Below are 24,997 nucleotides of genomic sequence, written 5' to 3'. Positions count from 1 at the left end.
CAAACTCTGTGTTTTGGACATTTTTAAACACTATTGATCACTAAAAAAGAAAAATAATTCATATGCACATCAATATTTTTAAACAAAACGAATTAGTTTCATAGCTTGAATAAATTGTTAATTTTTTTTATCGTAATATTTTGATGAAAAGAAGTAACATTATTCTCAGCTTTTTCACTGTTTAAGTCATAATTCCACCTTGCCGACTTTATTAAATGGTTTTGTTGCACAACAATATATTGTACAAAATTGGTTATTATAATTAATTGATAGTATTGTACAGTTATGTAATAATTATATTATAAATTTGTGACACCTGTCCCTAATATCAAAAAATAAATAAATTATGAAGTAAAATTAAAAGTTGAAGTTTTTTTTTAATTTAAATTATAAATATAAATACTCCGAAGGAATTGAATTGAAGGTCCAACATATTAATGTGTAATAATTTGAAATACATATTAATAGTTCAATCACGAATATAGTAATCAGATGTGATTTAATAAAAAATCCGTTAAAACATTATAATCGTAATCAATATTTATAAATACATCCTATCGTTTCGTCAGTCGGCCTCAGGTGTCCACTTAGCCATTCATCATTTTCGGTTTTTCACCTTTTGTCAGGATACATTGAACCTCATATTCCCTCAAATTAAAAGTTCTCATGATATAAAGAAGACACCTGACTGAAAAAGTGTCTGCGAATGCGTTTCAGAATCCATATGAATGCATGTCGGCACCCGGTCGGTAAAATTGATAAATTACAATTGCCGAACGGAATATTAATTTATTGATGATGTAAAATGCGTGCGTGCATATTTAACTAACACTTATTATAAGAATTATTTTTAATAGCGGTATTTTAATTTTTGAATGTGATTAACGAGACGGAAAGGATTAAAGTTTTAGTTAAATTGTTGGTGTGTTCACAATATCAACATCGTAAATAGTATTATAACATCCCCATTTCTCGTTGCACTTCAGCCCGTTAAACGGCGCATTAAAGCAATTAATCACGCTACAATTAGTTTCAATAATTTTTGAGCGAGGAAACTGTTCGGGCCCGATTTTTAACGCTTCTAGACGGAATAATATGACTGTTGGCAAGAGGAATATGAACGTGGAGAGTGGATGATTGACGGGAAAACAATACGGCTGACAGGTCGACATTCGCACAAAGCCCCGTTCCAAAACTGGCTGGCTATTAGATTTGGATAACAAAAATCCTGATTTCCAATTTGTTCCGTACTAATGCCACTGCATCGGTTGCGAGGGAGCCAACTTTTTCAACCCTTTCACAGTCGCATTATATGCATATCCGGGTTCAATGAAATTTTGTTCCTATATATTTTTTATTCGTATAATTATTTCATAAACAGCCTAAAACTGTTGTTGTTAAATAAAACATTACTGTCGTTTATTTATTGTATATGTGTGTTCCCTGATTTTTTTATAAAATTCCCACTGTTCACTGTTGTCGTTTAAGTGGTGATTTATGATCACAGATTCGTAGTCGGCCACGATAATTTTAGACGCATCTCCATGCATCTCATAACCCAAGTGTTATAAATTAAGTGGAAATCCTATTTAATTTGTTGCCATCTCCAACTTCACGGGGCTGCCAAAAAAATTAACTTCTTAGCTTTGAACATAATGGTTTGGTCGTGCTCACTTAGTTTTATAAATCGCTTCGACGGTGAAATTAAAATAAACGAAGCACAATGTAATAAAAAATTGATTGCACAACTCAAAGGAGAGCTGCATTTTTTCATATTCGTTTAAACGTGTGAAAGTTAGAAAATATTGAAATATAAATAAATTGATGTGAATTCACCATCACGTGTTTTAGCAAAACAAATTTCTTTTTTAAAAATTCAGCGACGGTTCACGTATTAAGGACGAACAAATTTTAAATTTAAATTCTGTGACGTAATTAAATTGTTATATTGGTATTAAATTATGTGCTTAATTAATATTTATGTGTTTAAAACAATTTTCGTTTGAGTCCCTTAGTTTTCAAGATAATTATAGTCGTATTACTTTTAAATTAATTTTAAATTTATTGGAAAAATGATTATCCTCGTCGTTATTAGTTTAAAACCACTAATGGACGATAGCATTAAATTGATTGAAATCATCATTCATTTCTTTTACTTTATTTTAATCGGTTTCGATAAATACATCAGCAATTATAGATTTATGCAACAGCAGAGACGCATTCAAAATAATTTGAAGCAAATTTAATGTAACGAATAACTAAACAATTTAATTTAATATTTATTGCAAATTATTAGGAACGTTTAATTTAATCAAATGTACTGACATCATTTCTAGTTAAACATACAAATACATTTATTTGAAATCACTCAAAGCATTCAAAGGCAAGTTTTATTGACCAACTAGTTAAAAATACCTGGCAATTTATTATTTAAATTATATTTTTATGTCGTAAAAAAAAGTAATAGAACCATCCAACTAGAAACTACAATTTCAACGGAAATCGGTTCTGTTCAAACAACTCATTTCATTAAGTTTATAAATGCTCCATAGATACTCAATTATTAGCATGAATATTTAATGGTGAACGTAGACAGGCGAATCATCAATTTAAAATAAGGTAAACTGTTAATTATTTCATTAATTGAAAGCTCGTTTATAGAACAAACAGCTAATTATCGTTCAAATCGACTATTTAATGGTTATCGAATAAAGTGATGGTTAAACGTGTAACGTACAACAACTTCAATTGGGGGATATTAGAGCTTATGTCTATAATTTTTTTCGTAAATGATAATTACTCGAAGGTTGATATTTTATTTACGTCGAAATTAGTATTTTGATTGCTGAACTTCTTTATAATTATGGGTTTGTTAAAAATGTAAAAAATGTACAATGTAAGTAGTAGTTTGTTGCATGTTAATTTTTTCTTTAAATTTAAAATAAATCTTAATGAGGTATGCACATGTAATTTATAAGGGGAAAAAAATAAATAAAAAATTCAACATATGTAGTAGGTTTTTTGCGAGGAACACATCGTGGCCTGAACGTCGGTTTATTTACATTTTTTTAGTCAATAATAACCGAGCTCATGTTTCATGTCACGGATGGAGAAGTTGAAAGATGCGTTCAACCGAATGGCTCCTCCCGTCGCGAGTTGGAGGGGACCGAAACGAACGAGGGGGGTTAATTAATCATACATCATCATCGTCGCGGAAGATATTTATACTGTTGGGCGGTGCCTAATTCTCATTATGCAGACACTAATTATAATTTGCTGCACACTTTCAAATTACGGCACAATTTGTGCTTCGCCAAAAATTAAATCGCTGATTAAATACCCGATTGTGGATCGGCACTTTCTCCGCCAAGTTGCGACAGTCACCATTACTTGACACATTTCGCCGACCAATTAGTGAATGTGTCCGAAGGCGAAAGACTGTTTTCCTTCGACACCGTCCGGACGGCCGGCGAACAGTCAACTCCTCCAGGAACGCAAAAATAGATCGGTCCATCGATTCCGGCGAATCCGTCGCATGAATCAGACCTAATTAGAGACAATGGATTTCCACAAACCGATCCGCCGCCGCGTTATTTTTAGTTGGCCGTATTAAATAAAATATTCTCGGTGGCAGTTTCTAGTTTTTCGCGTGAGTTACCCCGAACGGCATTTGTTCAAAGCGATGGTTCCGTCATCCGTGTCGCGCGGAGCCGCATCGTCACATCACATGTGCCTCGTCTAACAACCACCCTGATTTATTGAGTCTACATTCTACGGGCCGCAGACAAATGGCACAATTTACGACGTATTCTTCTCTTTTATGCTTACATGTGTTTAAATGGTCGAACACCGCCGCGACGACGATCTGTTAAATGACTTTTCAACTCTGATAATTTGTTACGGGGGATATTTAGCCTGGTTATTTAGGACGGAGGTGATTCGGGTTGTTGATCAGCGCGACGATGCGCGTTTTATAAAGGGCGTATTTATGAGAAATATGTTTACGTGTGATTTATTTATTTTGGGTAATTAGAATTGCGCAAAATTCTTGTGGTGTGACTGGTGACTTCCAGATTGTATATATATACAAATCATTAATTTTACATTTTTCAACATACAATAATAATTGTATATATTAAAAATGTTTATTAAACGAATTGTATTCTACTATTTTTCTATGACCCAGAATATCAAAGATACTGAATATTATTCGACTGATAGATAACTTCAGCTCGTGACTAAAGACCACATTAAATTATTACTGCTAATTTCAGCCTTTGACTAGAGACCCATACTGCTAACAGTCTGTGACTAAAACGCTTAAAGAGTCATCTTATCAATATACTTAGTGTTCTATAAATATATACAATAATTTTTATTTTGAATATGAGATTAGAAAATAGTTTATTTCAATAAAAGTTTCTACAGAGCTAAGTGAAGTTAAATAGACGTAGGAAATTATGAGTTTGATCTTTTTACTCATGGACTGAAGTTAGTAGTATGACTCTTCAGTCACAGACTGAAGTTAGTAGTATGACTCTTTAGTCACAGACTGAAGTTAGCTTCAACTTCTTGGTGGTAGGAAAAAATAGTACACAATTCGTTTTATGTTGTATAATTTATTACACAATTTATTATCAAATATCTAACTAATTTAAGGCCATGACTAAAGAGACATTATTGCTAATATAAGCATGTGAGTAAAATGCTCAAAACCACAGTTTATCAATTCTTAGAAAATAGTTTCTATCAAAAACCTCTGTTTAAAATGTCGATTATAAAATTTTTATATATAGGAATATCAGAGATGTTAAAGGATATCTAAACTGTCATTCAGTTGATGAGTAATTTAAAGTCAACTTCAGACCATGACTAAAGATTCATTAGGGCTAATATTAGCCTGTGAATAAATTACTCAAAACCACAGCTTGCCAATATATACTTGAAAGCTTACTTAATGTCTTAGATACAGTGGGAAAAGTGTTTGACCCGTCTGAATTTAGAGAGAGATATCATGCATGACAGAGACAGAGAAGTCTGCCCCATAGTGGGAGACTCACTGTCTCTATTATACATGATGTCTCTTTCAGGATTCAGATGAATATTTTCGTACTGTATATATATCATAAATGATATTTTAAACATAAGAATAGAAATAATATATTTTATTAAAAAATTATATATTTTCTGCTATTATCATTTTAAAACCATTTATAGTATGGTGTTCTACAGAGCTAAGTAATATTTTAAATAGACATTGATAAGCTGTGGTTCAGATCGCTTTACACACGGGCTGAAGTTAGCAATATGACTATCTAATCACGGGCTGACGTTAGCAATATAAGTATCTAATCACGGGCTGAAGTTGTAGTTTAAAATTAAGGGATATTTTAGTCAAGAGCAGAAGTTATCTTCAACTTAGTTGTCAACTGAATGGCAGTATACTCAAACTTCAATATCTTTGATATTCTTGGTGATGGGAAAAGAATAGTAAACAATTCGTATTATGTTCTTTTCTTAGGAAATAGTTTCTATCAAAAACACGTGTTTAAAATATCATTTATAGAACTAGAAGATATATTTTATTAAAAAATATATATTTTCTGCTATTATCTTTCAAAAACAATTTATAGTATGGTGTTCTACAAAGCAAAATGATATTTTAAATAGACATTGACAAGCTGTGGCTTTGATCCTTTTACACACGGGCTGAAGTTACCAATATGACTATTTAATCATGGGCTGAAGTTGCAGTTTAAAATTAAGGGATATTATATCATTATAAATCTAATTGATTTTGGTGTAAAGTTGATTGACAACACTTTGTCTTGTGCCATTTCTATGATAAATAGTGTAATTTAATCATGAAATGGTCTAATTTATTGAGTTGTCCATTTCTTATAAACACAGAGAGTTGGTGAAGGTACGGTGGGTTGGCCACCAACCAACCATACATGAACGACCCCTTGACTAAGCCATTTCGAAACGACTTATTAATTGTCATGAATAAAAACGCAACGAATTGGTTGCATGTTTTGCGTAATAATATCCCAATAAAGAACAAAGAGTGTATCATTAAGTTAAATAATCATGAATTTTGGTCCATTTAAGAAATTATTGCATTTTTTCCAATTGCTCCCTTCATATCAATTTCGTTGATGCGAGGTTCGGGAACAGGTCTTCTTGTAAATAACGTAAATGTTTAATGGGTTTTATGCTGAAGGCTACGGAAAGCTGACAGTTGTGCATTTCCGCGCAGTTTATGGCTTAATGGTATATCATTAAACTAATTCCCGATGCAGATTGATCGAGTGCGCGAGTTTAAATTGCCCCGCAAAAGCAACCACAGACTGCACCCGCCCACCCCGGTGGACTGTTCGTACAAAGAAAAAGACAGACGTCGGGGGGATGTAAACACTCACTAAATACGTTATTTACATTTTAACTGCACGATTATTATTCTCGGTTGGAACACAACAATTTTCGGTCGGTTTTTTGAAACTAAATGCAATGGATCATGATTCCGAAATGCCCGAGTCCGGGAGTCGGTCTTTATTAAATGGTCGCGACCCCCTTATTGCGGTCGGATGTTGCCGAATGAAAGTATAGGATGCGAAGGGCAGTTTGGCGGCCGGTTCACGACCCACATATGTACGGCGAGCTGACAGCGGGACGCGGCTTCGGAAAGAAGGGAAAACCGTTTTTCGGTGTCGGTCGCATTGGGACAGGAGGAGCGAAAATGGGTCCGGCGGTCCCGGCGGGGTGGCAGGCAAATATAGCGGCACCGAGCGGGCGTTTAATTGGGGGCACAATGCCGGCTGATGAGTACAACGAAAACCGCTTACCGCAAGTGACGACGACGGTCTCCGCGGACCGACCCCTTGCAATTATCACTTGACGTTTAGTTTGCATACTTCAACGCGGCCCGCCACTTGCCCGCGATTTTGTCGGGGAATATTAAAATTTCGCTCTTTTTGTTTTTGGTTAGTGGCTCGTGAAATTCCGGCCCGCCCGGGAACAATGCATTATGTTCCGATATGGAAAATTATGGAAATGCGGAATGACAATGGAGCTAGTTTAATTTCAAATTTTTGTTGCGATAGGGTGTGTTTAGATTTCGATCGTTTTCCACGATTTTAATTTATATAATGTGAACTTTATTTATTTTAATTGTATATTTTTCGTTTACAACCTTAATTACCTTAATTATGCTTCTAAAGAACAATACATTTGTATGGTTTACCAAGTCATGAAAAAAAATTCTTGACCTCTCTTATTTAAGTAAGTTAAGTACATACGGCGAGGTTATAAAAAATTCCTCCTAATGACCATGACAAGCCCAACCGACAATTTAAAAGAAAATGAGACACAAAAACTGTTTTCTTTCAGGAAGATATTGAATTTTATATTAATGAACACTGTAACTGCTCACCAAAACAAACAATATAGCATGGAATAGAACATTAAAATACCTTTCAAATGAAGTATCATAATTATTTAAAAATTGTTGACAGTGGCCCTATGATTCTAGACAATTTGGCATGTGTCAACTTTGTGACAAAATTTTTACATTTTACCACCTGTATATTATCGACATTGTATTTTTTTGTAAAATTTAGTCATTTTCCTTTAATATATCTACCAAAAAATGCATACATCAATAATATTCAATGTACATTCCACTATATATAAAATTCATATTTTTAATTAAAAAAAATTTCAGAATTCAAATTACATCACTGATAAAATGTAACAATTAAATGTATAAAATAAAACATATTAAATGATAAATTTAAAATAATTTTATTATTCATATTAGCAATGGCGTTAGTTTATGAGAGAAATTAACAAATAATGTGTCAAAAAAATTAAAATATATCAATATAATTATTTTAGGGTTAAAGTATCTTATATATCTGATAAATTCAAAAAAATGTTCATTTTCTATGAACTAGAATTTAATTTTCTAGATTCTACAGTTTTCATACACTAATTATTTATTTTATCGAAAAGTATATTTTTTATACATTAAAAGTATTCATATATAAAATGTACATGTCATATTTGGAATGAAAATAAAATATATACTGGAGGTAGAAATTAAAAGATTAGTTTTATTAAATTAAAAATATACAATAAAAATTCCAATATACAAACAAATTTAATACTTTTAAGTAAAACAATGCATTTGATCGTTAATAAAATGAAACAATTATGTGGATAAATTTAAAAATAATTTATTCATATTAGTATTAATTAGTTTTTGACAAAAAATAAAGAATATCAGCTTCTCTAAGGCATATTCATGACAACTCCAAAACGTTTCTTAGGTGTCTCTTCTAATTTATTAGACTTTACTTAAATATTCAATAAGGGTGGTTTTTCCAAGTCATTTTCATGGAAAATAATAAAATAAACGATGTTTTTCTTGATACAACAAATATAATATTTTTAAGTAAAACAATTTTGAATATGCATTTGAACATTAAAAAATTAAAATTAAAATAAATATTTAATTAATTTGATTATTCGTTTTAGTATTAATTAGTTTTTGACAAAAATTAATAAATAATTGATAAAAAATAAATTTAATTATTTTGGAGAGTATCTTTTATATCTTTATTATATAGTGTGATTTATGGAAATACACATATAAACATTTATTAACCATCTTTAGTAAACATCAATATCAACGTTCATATTCTACAAACTAGAATTTGTTCTTTTGGATTCTACAACTGTCATACATTAATAATTTTTCAAAAAAACTAATTTTTTTATACATTTTATTTTTTCATTAATTTCGTTTTTTTAGGTTCTTCATGTGAAAACTATACATATGACATTTCGAATGAATATAAGGAAGTAAAAATTAAAGGATTAGATATAAATTTCACTATACAAAAAATATGATATTTTTAATGAGTAAAACATTTCTGAATTTGAATTTGATCACTAATAAAATAACTAATTAATTAATTAAATAGGTCAAATAAAAAATATATATTTATGTTTGATAAATAATTGATGAAAGAAATAAAAATATATGAGTTTGTCTGTTTTAAGGTGTGAATATCATATTTTATACATTTATTATACAGAGTGACTAATCAAACACAAACCAGTTATTTATTAATCATCTTTGCCAAATATCAAATTAAATATTCATTTTCTATAAATCAGAATTATTTTTTTTAAACTGTTGCACACTTTTTTACATTTTAATTGTTCGCTTTTTGTATTTCCTTATATATAAAACATACAGATGATGATGAACGAATCTAAAATTTATTCTGAGGAGGATTAGTTTTAATAAATTTTATTCATTAAGATAAATAATTCAAAAAATTAATCGATGTTTGTATATTTATAAAAGAGTTTTGGTTCTTGTATTGTTTAATTTGTGCACTGACACACATGTAGTGTTTAATGAAAAAAAGTTATTAACTAATTAAACCTTAAAAAAATAATAAAAATTTCAGGTTATAATAATTAAAGAAATATTTTAATTATTACATGGTTTGGCAAAATCAATTCGTAAATAATGTAGACATGGTTGGACATTTTTATCACCCACCAATCACTTATCTATTCTAATCATTAATTCCATGGTATTCAATAAATAAAGTCAACAATAACAATAAATTTTATATTTAAGGGGTGTTAATGTTATTAGCTTGTTAAAAAGCACAGACAAAAATTTTCTAAACAAAACATAAGTGAAATTACTATAGATACACCAGAAATACACTGGAGAAAAAAATAAAGGATATCAGCTTCCCTAAGACATATTTATGACAACTCCAAAACGTGTCTTAAGTGTCTCTTACAATTTTTTATTAAATTTTACCTAAATATTCAATAAGGGTGCTTTTTTCAAGTCATTTTCATGCAAAATAATAAAATAAACGATGTTTCCCTTGAAATACGATATTAATACCTCGTCATTTTTGTCGCCGGTGTTTTTAATTAAGTAATTAATTAAATCACGCTGAAATTGTATTTGAATTTTGCGCTGGATTAATGATTTTTGTTTCCTCATTGTGAGGCGATGAGGTCGGTAGGGAATTTCCGGGGGGCCATTTTTTCTGGGACACGTGGAGACGTTGGTTGGAGCTCTGTTTGTGCATCCTAACGGGGGATAATTTTATTTTTTTCGTGGTGAATGTGTCGTTTGGTGTACAGGTAATTATTTCCTATTTAATTTGCACGTTTATTCCATAATTAGGGTATTTTTCATGCGTTGGCTTGAGCTTAGGTGAGCGGTGCGGTGTCTGTAAACCGTTTCAGGGGGTCGATAGAGTGGATCGTACGCGTTAGCGGGTGTTTTTCCACTTGATTTGGCTGTCTACTGCTTTGATAACTGATAACTGTTCTATTATAATAAGTGTACACTTAAATATCGAAACTGAAATAAATATGCATGAATACATAAAAAATATCTGCACGAAAATTTCATGACTTGTATTTGTAAGTTATTCACAGATCCTTAATAAATCGAAACGTCGACAAAAATATACAAAAAAAATTATATTTTGATTTTTTGAATTTGATATGTTTTTAAAAAAATCGTATTTATAAATTCAACTATTACACCCCTAAATTAAATTCTAAGCAACGATATTGAGAGAAAACTTCTTGACAAGATAATTATTTCTGATATGTCGAAAAGTGTGTTTTATGTATATTTACAAAAATCCTGAAGTAAGAAGATTGAAAAAAAATCAATTTGGCTTTAAGTGATTTTTTAAATTATTTTTTACAATAAAAAATTATAAATATTTATTATTAATTAACGTTTATTAATAATTAATTACTTAATGTTTAGTTGGATACAAAAGAATAATTTCTAGTTCAGTTTAAATGTTCTCGTTTCTCAAACGACAAAAACAAATTATATTATCAGGTTAAAAAAATCAAATCGTTAATTCGTGGTTTAGATACTGTGGTTTTATTTAGGTTAGACGAACTTTTAATTAATTAAAGTTTAATTCATAAAAAACAAACTGACGACGGTATTTGTGTTCGGAATAAGTAAATTTTCTTAATTTGAGATTAGTTTTTCTAGATTAATATAATTTTTTTCTTCAGCAGGCGAATTCACCTAAATTCAAACAATATGTAAAAAATGATTTCAATACTAAAATTAGAAACCAAGTAGTTATTAATATGGAAAATATACAATAAAATCAAAATAATTAAAAATGTACTGTGTAATTTAATTTTAAGTGTGGTAAAATGAAAAATATGAAAAAATTATAAAAAACAAAAGTTTTTGTAAAAATAAAATTAATTAATTTTATATTTCGGTTTGTCACAAATTTAAAAGCTATTTATCTTTTTTGTTAATTAATCTGTTTAAATTCTAACAAAGAGTCATACAAAAATATATTTTTTTAATGAAGTGAATCTACTTCTTTTTTCTTGTAATAATATATTTATATAATAATAATTTAAATTTGATTAAAAAATTTTTTCTATTCTGTTTTATAAAATTAAAATTTTCATATTTTTTTCTCGTAATTTTAGTTTAATTTAATATATACAATAAGTTATTGTATTGCTTATTATTCATAGAACATAGTTAGAATATATTAAAATTCTTAATATGAGAATTAGTTATTTTTGTTAATTATTGTATATTTTCAATCGTTATATTAAAATTCTTAATATAAAATAATATTTGAAAAATATAAGTTGTTGTTTTAATCAAATATTTTGAAAATTTACAAATATTATATTTCTCCTCTTGAGTGATAAATTTCCAAAAGAAGATATTTATTATTTTTATAATTAAGAAATATTTTTTAAAATAAATAAATTTTTCATAATTTTTTTAAAATTATGAATTCGGTTAATAAAAAACTAATTATTAACAATGTTTTGTTAAATAAAGATAAATTTTCTTATTTTCGCTTCTAATAATTTCGAATATTTTAAAATTCTTAATGCTTTATGTAAGTAAGAAAATGTATTTGTATTAATAGTTGTTTCTGCTAAACTCATATTTTGAAAATATACAAGTACTATTTTTCTGATTTTAAATGGCAAAATTCCAGAAAGGAGTAACATAAAAAATCATTTTTTAATTTCTAATTAATTTTTTTTAAATTAAATAAATTTTACATATTCTTATTTTATATATATTATTAAAATAACTACATAAATAATAGTAATTTTATCATACGTTATCATTACAATATATTTTTAAAATATATTAAAATTTTTTAATGTGAGAAATAATATTTAAAAAACATTATTTGTCGTTTCTCTTATTTAAATATGTTTGTAAATTGTAAACACTATTTTTGTATTTTATATATTTGTATAAAAAAAATTTCCTTACAATAAATATGTACATACAAAAAGTTGATAAACTCATACTTCATTACACATGAAGTTTTCTGTGTTGTTAAAAAAAAATAAATTTTCATATTTTCTCTTCTTCTAATTTTATTTTAATTTAATATAGTTAATTTTAAAATTATTTTTTTGTTATTAAAATAACTACATATAATTGGTAATCTCGTGATATGTTATTAAAATACTCACAAAATATATTTTTAGAATATATTTAAATTCTTAATGTGAGCAATAATTAGTAAGTAAAAAAGTATTAGTATAGTAATTGTTGTTTTGTTAAATAAAATTTACAAAGACTATTTTTCCCAATTAACAACATTCCAATAAAGAGTTAGCTAAAAAATGAGTTATTTTCTAATTAGATTTTTTTAATGAAATAAACCTTAAAATTTTATTTATTTTATAAAATCATAAATTAGATTAAATAAAATTTTTATGTTTTATTTAAAAAAATATATGTATTCTCATATTTTCTCTTCTAGTACTTTTTATTTAATTAAATTATTTTCTTTTATTAAATTAACTACATAGAGTTAGTAATCTCATGATTAAAATTTTATTTTTAGAATATATTAAAATTCTTAGTAAGAAAAAATATTTGAAAAATATTAATTGTTTTAAATAATCAAATATTCTGAAAATTTATAAATACTGTTTATCTCTTCCTATTCCTATAAGAAAATATTTATTGTTTTTCTAATTACGAATTTCATTTGGAATGAAATAAAATTTTTTGTAAAATTCTAAATTCTGTTAATAAAAATTACTAATTATTAACAATATTTTGTTAAATGAATATAAATTTTCATTCTCTTCTAGTAATTTAGAATATTTTAAAATTCTTAATGTTTAATGTAAGAACAAGTATTTGAAAAGTATTAATTGTTTGAAAATATACAACTCTTGAATTTCTAATCGTTTCATGAGAAGTTTTCTGTAATGTTTAAAAATTTTCATATTTTCTCTTCTGGTAATTTTATTATAATTTAATATATTTAATAAGTAAAAAGTATAATTATTGGTTTGTTAAAAAAATATCTTGAAAATTTACAAATACTATTTTTCTGTTCCTGACTGATAAAATTTTAATAAGAAGATATTTTTTGTTTTTAATTAGGAAAATTTTTTGGAATCAAATTAATTTTTCAAAATGTTTGTAAAATTATAATTCGGTTAATAAAAACCATTAAAATAATCACAAAATATATTTTTAGAATATTTTTAAATTCTTAATGCGAGAAGAAGTATTTGAAATGTATTAATTCTTACTTTTCTTTATTATCTTGACAATTTTCAAAATTATTATTCTGTGCCTAACAAAATTCTAATAAGAAGTTAAACAAAAAATTATTTATTGATTTTATAATTATGAAATTTTTCGGTATGAAGTAAACCTTTCAATATATTTATTTAATATTATAAAATTGTAAATTCGATTAATGAAAATTTTTATATTTTGTTTAAAATATAAATAAATTTTTATATTTTCTTGTGCAGTAATTTTAATTTAATTTAATTTTAATCTTATATTTTTGTTAAAATAACTACATAAATAATAATTCATCATACCTTAAATACACCATTAAAATATATATACAATTAAAATACAGTCGAACATCGAACTGTCAAAAAAAAATCAATTAATCAAGACTTCGGGTTATCAAGTAAAAATTACACATAATTTTCACACTGGAGTAAACCAATTTACTTTGATTTATCAAAAATTCGAGTTATCGAAGTTGTAGTGTATATTATTAAAATATATTAAAAATTTTAATGTGAGTAAAAGTATTCAAAAAAGATTATTCGTTGTTTCTGTTAATGAAATATCTTGAAAACTTGTAAACACTATTTTTGTATGTTGAATATTTTTAAAAAATTTTATAATTTATTTTCTTGAAATTTTAAATTATCACATTTTATTTTAAACTTTTTATTAAAACAAATATGTACATAAAAAAGTTGGTGAAATCATACTTACACCTGAAATATAAAATTTCTGAAACACCGTGAAAAAATAAACGAAAACCATTAATCGCCTAGTCGAATCAGTGAGGCAGCCAAAATTAATCTGACGATAATCAGAGAGCGTCAATTCACGAACCCTTCCATTGATCGGCAATTACCGAACGACCAATAATCACGACCAATTTGGAAACAATCAAATCGGGTCGTAGCAGTAGCAATGGACCCGTTTTTCATGTAATTAAATATTGCAAACACACTTACAGCTTACACTGATTAAGTGGACGCGATTGGATCGAACACGACCAACAGTCACGCCGAGGGCGGAGAGTAGCCACGCTCCGCCTCGCAAGCCACTCTTCACCCCTGCTGCCCGACACCGAGGCGAGTTAAACCGTTGCCCTGCCATGCATTTAGTGACTGTTTAACTTTTTCTCAGCGAACAACTCACCGTGTGCCCACCGACGTCACCGATTAACACCAAACTCACAATTTCAACGTTTCCCACCTGGATGACATGAACTGACACACGGACGCCGCTTTGTCCGACGTATTGCTTGCTGGTTTTGTTTTTCCTCCGTATTTTCGAAAAAGTGACGCGCCAAAAACGGCCATGGAAGTACCGACCAGTGATGCCCTGCTCCAGCAGCCCATCAGTAGTGAACCGTTGAAAAAATCAGTGCCGCGACCGTTCTCGATCGAGGCCCTGATGAGTGATTGCGGCCCGAAAAAGGAGACGAACATTGGCAGTTTCCAATGGGGGCTGTCGCCGCCGCAGAACTACCACCACAGCGGACGCGACACCGATTCGGACGGCAGCGTCGACATGGATTTGGCGCAGGATTTGTCTCGCAGAAGTCAAAAGGACGCGGGTGAGTTTTCAATTTTGTTGGTTGTTAAGAAAAGTTTCCTCCTGAAGTCGTACCCAGCACGTGACAAAACGGACTGTTGTTGTTTTGGTCGGGGTGAACGAAACCTTTAAGGCCTTAAAAAGTTTGTCAGCCAATTTATTTCGTTTAGATTACTGTGGTACGTGAGGTACTGCCTAGGATAAATTTTTAAAACAAACCGACACAACAACTAAAACACATTTTGCCGCCGCAAAAGTCTCACCATTACGTTGCAATCAAACATAACTTATATTTTTTAATAGAAATTGATCGTTACATGGAATGTGGGCCAGTTCAAATTCCCATTCTAGGGAGTTATGAATTGAAAAACTTGGTTCCAGCATTATCGTAGTTTTTTTACGAACACTTCTGAACATGTTTCTGTTGTTATCAAATTCGCTGTATCCTATAACTTGTGTGACTAAAGATTAATATAAATATACAGATACAGATATAGATTTCGGCTTCCATGTTACTGATTAAAGCTACATTTGTGGTGAATTTATTTCCGGAGATTTTTATAGACAGGTGTAGACGCGTTTCTGTGATTTGAATAAATGTTTCTATATTATTATAATTTTTATGATAATTAATGGTTGCTAGGGACATGCATATAGAATTTAATTTTTTGTTTATTTTAACTGCGTACTAGAAATTTAATAAGTAGTACCAAAACTATCACGGTGATTCTACAATTTTTATACGTAATTTATTGTCTTATCATCATTTTTTGTACCTTCTATTGTTTTGTCATTTTTAACATTTAAATATTTCTTTATATGGAATGTTTCAATCGAAATCATTCATCAACATTCATTTTTTGTGCATATTCAACAATTTATTTTATAGTTACATTAATTTACAGTTATTCATTTTTACCATTTTTTGTGCCTTTTACAGGCAAAAATATCAAAAAAGTATTCAATAATTTAGTCACATTTAAACTTTTTTTTTTAATTTTACAAATTTTAAAATTCTTTATATAAATATTTCATTTTGTGGAACGTTCCATGGACCAAATTAAATTTTATTAGTTAATAAATATTTTTTCACCAATATTTTGAACAGGAAAAGATACCACAAGAATTAAAGAATTTCTTTATTTTTATCTCATTCATAAAACCGTTCTTGTATTTTAATTTTCACAAATTTTAAAATTTTTTAGATAAATATTTAGCGTTGTGGCCCAAATTAAATTTTGCTAATTAAAAACTATTTTCACCAATATTTTCTTATTTTATTTTATTAGTTTTTTTTATTTCAACTATTCTATGTACCTTGAACAAAAAAACGCCCCATGGGCCAAATTAAATTTTATTAATTAACAAATAATTTTTCACGAATATTTTATTATATTTCTTTTTTCATATTTTATAAGATTTTTTTTATTTCTATTTTTTCTAATTTTTTGTAACTTGAACAGAAAAAGACACCACAAGAATTAAATAATTTCTAAATTTTTTTTGTTTCATTTATAAACGTGATTTTTTTTTGTATTTTTACACATTTTAAAATTCCCTAGATAAATATTACTTTTTACGGAAGGTCCCATAAGCCAAATTAAATTTTATTAATTAAGAAATATTTTATTATATTATATTATTTTGTTCTTTTGAACCTTGTACCTACAATATGAAGGATCCAACAGTTTTTCAACAATTTTTGTCACATCTATAAAAGTGTTTTTTTTTTTTTTAAATTTCCACAGATTTTAAAATTCCTTGGATAAATATTTAATATTAATTAACAAATATTTTTCTCCAATTTTATTTTTTATATTATTATTATATAAATATTTTATAAAATGGTATTTTTTAATTTACACCATTCTTTTATAACTTACCAAACTAAATTCTAAAACATCGTAAGGATTCAATAATTTCAATATTCTTTTTTAGCTTGATAAAACTTGTTTTTATTATTTTTTTTTTTCAAATTAAAAAAATATCGTAATATTTCCAAATAAAATAACATTAAAAAAATATTTTTTCATCAATTTTTTATTATTGTACTTTTACAAATAAAGACACCACAAGAATTCAATAATTTCTATATTGTTTTATCACATTCATAAAATTGTTTTTTTAAATTATAAAATTCTTTAAATAAATATTTCTTTCTATGGTCATACTGAATTTTATTAATTAACTAATTATTTATTCATTTTTTATTATTTTTTTAATATTAGTAGATCGTACCATAATTTTTTGATTTTTTCTATAAGACATATTGTTAAAATTTTAAAATATAAATATTTTTTTTTCAGATATTTGTAATATCTAATTTGATTGTTTATTCATAAAACTCAATTTTTTATCCCTTGAACGGTTTATTTCACATTGAAATTCTATTCAGAAACTACTTCAGAGATACAAGCAAATAGAAAATAGGTAAAAAATAATTTTTCTCTAATCGTCAAACTTGTCGTGGAATGCCCCACACATAAATATTTCACAATATGGTACCGTACTTTGCACGTGTACTGATTCCAATGCGAACTGAGAGTATGAAACGTTTCTTACATTAACAATAAAATTTTCAATTTTAAACACTTCACACGCTAAACATTTTACAAATTCTTACTGACACATTTATTTTGTGTCAAAGAAATAATCCAGATAAAATTGAAATTGCTGAAATTTTTAAAAAATATAATTAATCGCTTCAGTTGAATTTTATTTTATGGATAATGGTTAAATATATAAGATAATTTTAAAATAAAAAATATTCTGACCCTTTCATTTAAATAAAAAAAATATTAATAACTTTTGAAACAATAAATACAACTTTAACTGTAATAATTGTAGTATTATAAACAGTAAATAATTATCAGTACTTTAACATATTTTTTGGAATGGATTACAATTACTTGAACAAGTATTAAATCAATTATTTGATTCGCAAAAATGAATGAAAATCAATTTTATCCGTGAATCTAATCGTTAGTAACAAAATTTTATTTAATTAAACATAAAAACACGTTTTAAAAAGTCAGTCAAGATGCTATAAAGACGGAAGTCTGCGACGCAAATTTATTTTCGGACATTAGATGCGATTTTAATCAATACACAGTCCATAATTCATTTCCTCGTCGAAATATTCATAACAGTTGATTGCACCCCGTGAACTTCGAGCAATATTCACCCCAGCACAATAGGGGAAGTTATTATTCATTTGTTTCACTTACTGCGCCCTCACACACTAATCTGTTTACGGATATATAATATGTATCATCGAGGAAAGAACCATGATTATTGCGAGCCAACTCCTATCATTAACTGTTAATTCGTTTGTTCCGGACGATAATTAATTTACTATTTACAAATATCGAATGGGCTTTAATCAAATGTTTTCGTACTTATGGGGTGAATATTGAAACGATAATTTTATTGTAGCAAATGGGGTAGATAATTATTTCTGTTCCTCTGGTATAATCTTATTAGTTGTGTAGTTAAGGGTAGCAATAATCAATTGATATGTTGCCCATTTAAATTTATTTTAGGGATGGTAAATGTAATAAAATAATATAGATTATACAAATTTACACATAGAAGAAAACAATTTATTAAATAATAGTTAGTAATATCCATTTTTGATTCGTTATTTATTTTGAATAAATAGCATTTTTTATTAAATTTTGTTAAATTCATTCTAACTATACTAGTCTTCCCACGTTGTCTTTAAAACATTTTTGAGATTAAAAATGGTGTATTCAAGTATAATTTACTGAGTTAAAAAATGAAATTAAAGCCTCAAATTTGGAAAAGATGCTGTAAATAGTTTCGTTGGTTTAAAAATGAGAGCGAATTCATTGAAGATGAACAACCACAAAGTACTCCTGAAACTTTTATCAAAGAAATTAAGCAATATCTCCAGCAAAATCCTCGGTCAACATATTTGGAAATAGGCCAACCATAAAACTGCAATGAATCAACCATTGTCTACTCATCAAGAGGCTAAACGATCTATGCAACTCATGAATTAATTAAGTTGTTGAAAAACTTGTTCAAAAATGAGCTTCCTTAATCAATAGAAAAGGCGCTCTTCTTCATGACAACGCAACATCACTTGTCATATATGTTAGAGACTCAAAAGAAGCTTCAAAATGTTAAACATCATTCACCATATTGACCAGATATTTCTCCATGTGACCAATATGTATTTTTGTCCAATTATTTATGTAAAAACTGAGGAGGTGAAAGCTGAGATTGATCTTTTCTTCAATTCTTCAGAATTGTTTTCTCGTTGTAGAACTTGAACAAAAAATGGTTGATTATAATGGAAGTTGTTTTAGAGAATAAAATGTGTTTTAAAGAAAGTTAAAGTGCAGATTAACTACGGCATGATTGAAATTTTTTTATCCCTTAAACGTTTTATATAATTTAATAAAATAAATCAAGTAAAAAACATCGACTACCGACGATAGATGACAGCGATGAAGGTGGAATTTTTGGTAACTGTATGGTGGATTGTGTGGACTACCTATCCATCAAGAGGCCAAACGATCATTGTAACAATCGACTCATAAATTGATCAAATTGTTGAAAATCTTGGTCAAAAACAAGTTTCATTAGTCCATAAAAAAGGCGTTCTTCTTCAAAAGAAGCTTCAGAATGTTAAATGGGGTGTTCTACCTTATTTTTGCCCAATTGTTTACGTAAAAACTGGTAAATTCAGAAGGGCTGAAAGCTGAGGTTGATGATTTCTTCAATTCTTCAGATTTCTTTCTCGTCGCGTACATTTCCTTGTGGACATTTTGGTGAATAAAATTGATTTTAAGGAATGTTATGTTAAAATAGCTAAAGTGTTATGATAGGAATTTTTTGATCCATTAAGCGTTTTATATGATTTAATCAAACAAATCAATTAAAAAACCATCAACTATCGATAATAGATGACAACGATGAAGGTGGAATGTATGGTCGTGCCCTACTAATCTGATAAAAATCTATATGAATGAAACAAAACAATTGCAAACAACAGGAATTATTACTTACTTTTATTTTTCGGCGATAAGAAATATTGTTATACATAAAAACAATGCCCCCAACAAAAGTCTAGACTCTAGTGACTAATCTATTGTTAAAATATTTTCGGTAGCTTTTCGAAGTGACTTCAACGTGTACAGTCTATTTGGTTATTTATAAACAATCAATAAAATAATAATATCTTGTCTCGAGAATAAATTAACGAGTAACCTCCAAGCTAAGAGTGTTTAATGTAAATAATATAGGCGAGTCGCCGTGAGCATTTCAATGTGACACACACACACGGCGAATGTTTTTATTGGCAGGATATTTTAATATGTGTTTACGCAGAAAAGCTCTATTTGAATTTTGAACACCATTTTCCACATCGTTACCGCGCCATTACAAATTTAATTTGGCATGAATTCGTTTGTTATTCTTGCACTTGTAATAGATCTTTAATGTACACTATTTTCGACCGGTCACGGCGAATAAAAAAAATGTTATGCCACGACACACGAAACCACCACACAGGAAATATTTATTATTGTACTTCCCTTTCATTTTAATGTTTCAGACAGAAATTTGAATTTCGTTAAATGTTAATTTCAGCATCGAGGCAGGCAGGGAGTTCCTCCTCCACCTCCTCCTCCTCCTCCTGTTCCTCATACAACGTTCCGACCACGTAGCCGCGTAGTTGTCCTAAAACGTAGACGGCAATAAAAATCGAATTCACGAAATCGTATAATTGTTATCTGATAAATGTGTCTACTACGCCGAAATAATGCATAAAGGAACCAACCAATTCTGAGTAATCGATGGCTACACATCCTGCATGTTTAATGCACCTTAATATCGATACATGTCCATACATAATTTTAGTAAATTGTTCACACGGGTGTTCTTTGTTTACGAAACTGAAACGGGGAATTTGGCCGGTGCACTTTCGACTGTGGATTTATTTTGATTTGTGATCGTCCGATTGAACTGCAGAGATGGGGGACTTCCTTTGGAAAACGGATATTCGATTTTAATGAATAATAGATGAAGAGGTGGACAAGAAAGAACTTGCATGTCATAAATATTGTTTTTGTGGTCGGATTTAGATTAGTGGTTGTCAAAGTAGTCTGTAACTGAATGGTATCATTAGTGAGTTTGGTGTATCAAGTAAATTTGAACTTGAGACCTTCTTCACAATAAAAATTAAATTAGATATTCACAGATATTTTTGACACTTTATGCCGTGGTTTGGGTGATCAGAAGGAATAAATGCATTGGATCAATGTGATTTTAACTTTTTTATTAAATTTCATATATTCCCATTTGAGGATGTAAGAACTTTTTTCTTTCAATAAAAATATATAAAGGTAATATTTCTCATTTTTTATAGGAAAAATGTTGATTTAAAATCATTAAAATCGATTTATAAATAAAAACTAAGTTATGAGAGTGTTTACAAAAATGACACTTAATTACTTCCAATATTAAAAAAAAGTGGAGACAAACTGCAGTCATTAATGAAAAGTAGCTGGCAATAAAGTGGAACATTAACTTGTTGTGTTGGTGCCATTTTATAATTAAAATTTGCAACTAGCTTATCATTTTCACTAGTTTCATTTCCTTGAAACATAAGCCTAGTTAAATATGAGTTAAAGTTCCTCTATTTCGTTATACTTGGACAATAATGGCAGCTAATTATTGCCGTCTAATAACTGGGCATTAATGAATAATTAATATTGAACAGTAATTTTAATTAAATGTTAACGACTATCAGCTCTAATTACTAACCAACTTGGAATTATATAAATTAAATGAAATAAATTTGATAACCTCCAAATTAATCTGCATTCCTCGTGAATCAATCATTTGTTAATTGCCTAATAATTTTACTGATATTGTTGGATTAATTAATAGCAATTTGTCATCGTTCTTACTAATTATTTTAATGGATTCTTGAAATGTCATCAAACTAATGGCGCTTAATATTCTACATGAACAGTACACATGAAGTGTAAAATGTCAAAATTTAATAACCAATAGAACATTTACTTAAAAGCAACAAATAGTATATGAAGAGAAAAGTATCAAGAATGATACTTTTGTTGATATTTATCCCCTAATAATTATTAATTGGACATTATCAAGTTAAAAGTGGGATTTTTCCAAATTTTTCCTTACTTACGAATTATATACAAAAAAATATGTGAAAAACTTATAGTATTGGCAAAAAGTAGAGTAACTTTTTTAAAATTCAAAATCAAAAATAATTTATAATTGGTAGTAATTAATGTAATTGGACCTTTTTTTCATGGAAAGCAACAAATGGTCATTTTGGATGCTTGTTTTGTCAGGACTCCTGCAGAATAGTAAAACAATCTTGCTGATTACTATACTTTTTGTGTCTTATTTTGTTGTTCACTGTCTCCCATAAGTTTTCAATGGGATTTAGATCAGGAGATTGGGATGGCCAATTCATAACATTAATTTTTTCCCTTAAAAACCACTACTTCAAATATTTTGAAGAGTGCTTCGCGTCATTATCTTGTTGAAAATAATGTTTTAGAGGCATATTATCATCTGAATACGGTACCATGTTGTTCCTTAAATATTCCTTTACATATAAAACGATCCATCATACCCTCTACTCGATGGAGAGGTCCCATTAAAAATTCCGAAATGCAGCCCTATACCATTACCGACCCACTGCCGTGTTTAACAGTGAATATGGAATACCTTGGGTTAAGCCTTTCATGAATAACTCAGTTTTCTTAAGTGTATATTGTAAAACTAAAAATTATTGTCGATTTTGTAGGAATTAAAAAAATTTAGTAAAACTGGTACTTTTTACCAATCGAATATTTAGTTTTTGATTTGTAGCCAACATCACAATTGATATAAATTATATTAGATTTGTATATACAGGGCGAAGCGATATATTTTTAAAGTTACTCTACTTTCTGCCAATACTGTATATTCACTGATTTTCAAAATTAAATTTGTCCAATATTCAAATAGACTCATTGAGACTTACTGGCAATGTGTCCCTGAACATTAAGCATTGAAAAATTTTAATCAAGACACATTATTTTACTTCTGTAATTTTATTATTTAAGTAATATTCTTTTTGATGATTTATTTACTTATATTTTAGTTTATTTTTACTCATAATATTTATTATAAAGATAACTTTTTAGAGTATTTTTTATGTTTTACCTTCTTTAATTAGATAGATTCCTTTAAAATAAGTAAACTTTTTTGTGTATAAAAAACTAATAAATATCCATCGTCACATTTTGATAATCAGAGTCCTGAAGAGAAGGAAACGTGTTAAAAACATTAACGCCAATTCTGCACAGAAGATTCTTTGAAGAATTGCCAAAAATTGAAGTCAATTTCCATAAGATTAACCGTTGTCTCTTTGCTCCAGGTTCCGATTTGGACGACGACACCGAAGAGAGCCAGAACTCCGACGGCACCAGCTCGGCGAAGGCGAGACGCCGAAGGACGGCCTTCACCAGCGAACAACTGCTGGAGCTGGAACGCGAGTTCCACGCGAAAAAGTACCTATCGCTGACCGAACGCAGCCAGATCGCCTCCGCCCTCAGACTGAGCGAGGTGCAGGTGAAGATCTGGTTCCAGAACAGACGCGCCAAATGGAAAAGGGTGAAGGCCGGCCTGGGCTCCGGACCGCATCACGGCACCAAGGGCACGCAGCACAAGAGCAAATTGGTGGTGCCGATTCCGGTGCACGTGAACCGTTTCGCCGTCAGAAGTCAGCACCAGCAGTTGGAAAGGGCGCTCGGCGACTTGGCCGGCAGGGTTCTGGCGAGTCATGCGGCCCTGAGGGCCGGCCTGGATTTACACGGGTTTCACACGCAGCCGCCACCCCACTAGTCCTAATTGAAGGTGGATGATTCGATGGAAAGCAATAATATATGTTGTTTGGTTCTTAAGTTAAGTTAAATAACGTTTCAACCTAGTGTACTGTGATGACTGAATGATTGTGTATTGTATTTTCTTATTTCGGACGAAGTTACAAACAAATTGACAGTATGTGTTTAGATTAAATGCAATTATAGAGGTACATAAACCTTTTTGGTCACCGCAGTATCCTTCCAACTGGTCTAAGACGATTTCACTGTAGAATTGCATTTTACAAAATAGGTTATTTGTTTGCCACAGAAGTCACCTTGCTTTGAAATAATTTACTTTATTTCTGATTTATTAGATTCCTAGAAACCATACCGTTTCGTATTATTAATTAAAATTGATGAAGTTGTGATGTAAAATACTACTAATAGTTGAAGTATTTGTAAATTATCGATTTGTTAGATATTTTTTATTTTGCTCCCAGTGCATTTTCAAGTCAAAAATGAACATGAGAATGAGCAATCTATAAAATCGATGCGATTTTTAATATAGATTACGGTGAATGTTTTTATATATATACATACTAATTTAATTTATATACATTATTACGTGCAATAGATTATAATTTTTAGTTCATAAAAATAAATGTATGAATTTATTATTAATAAGGCGCGAATTTGTAAATAATTGTAATATAATATTATAAATTAAAAATAGTTGCACAAATTTGTTTAATTAATTATTAATAGCATTGACACACCTCCTCAATATTCAATATCTCAAGGTAAGTGCAGAGACCAATAATAAATACAAATTAGTTTAATCTTTTGCGTTCAATTGAAAAATCAAATTATGGTGCTCAATTGAAACAAGTTTTAATTGTCACATAGATGTAAAGTTTTAATTTTCATGAAATGTCACTTGGGATTGAAGTACGTATGT

General features: G+C 28.8%; 1 protein-coding gene across 1 annotated transcript; it reads left to right on the top strand.

Annotated features, from left to right (window-relative positions):
• The first annotated feature begins 10,118 nt into the window (after positions 1-10,118).
• Positions 10,119-24,700, top strand: LOC109599492 (homeobox protein unplugged). The gene is made up of 3 exons (XM_020015494.2): positions 10,119-10,185; positions 14,768-15,200; positions 23,613-24,700. The coding sequence occupies exons 2-3, from the start codon at positions 14,942-14,944 to the stop codon at positions 24,077-24,079; spliced, it is 726 nt and encodes a 241-aa protein (XP_019871053.1). The 5' UTR covers positions 10,119-10,185; positions 14,768-14,941; the 3' UTR covers positions 24,080-24,700.
• The last annotated feature ends 297 nt before the right edge of the window (positions 24,701-24,997 follow it).

This window comes from Aethina tumida, chromosome 1 (assembly GCF_024364675.1).
Source record: "Aethina tumida isolate Nest 87 chromosome 1, icAetTumi1.1, whole genome shotgun sequence".
Classification (NCBI taxonomy): Eukaryota; Metazoa; Arthropoda; class Insecta; order Coleoptera; family Nitidulidae; genus Aethina; species Aethina tumida.
The sequence above is the reverse complement of the archived record's forward strand: the minus strand, read 5'-3'. Positions and strand labels throughout refer to the sequence as shown.

Coding starts and splice junctions, on each gene's coding strand:
- LOC109599492 (XM_020015494.2), top strand. CDS start 14,942: ATGGAAGTACCGACCAGTGATGCCCTGCTCCAGCAGCCCATCAGTAGT. Junction 15,201..23,612: donor CAGAAGTCAAAAGGACGCGG/GTGAGTTTTCAA, acceptor TCTTTGCTCCAG/GTTCCGATTTGGACGACGAC.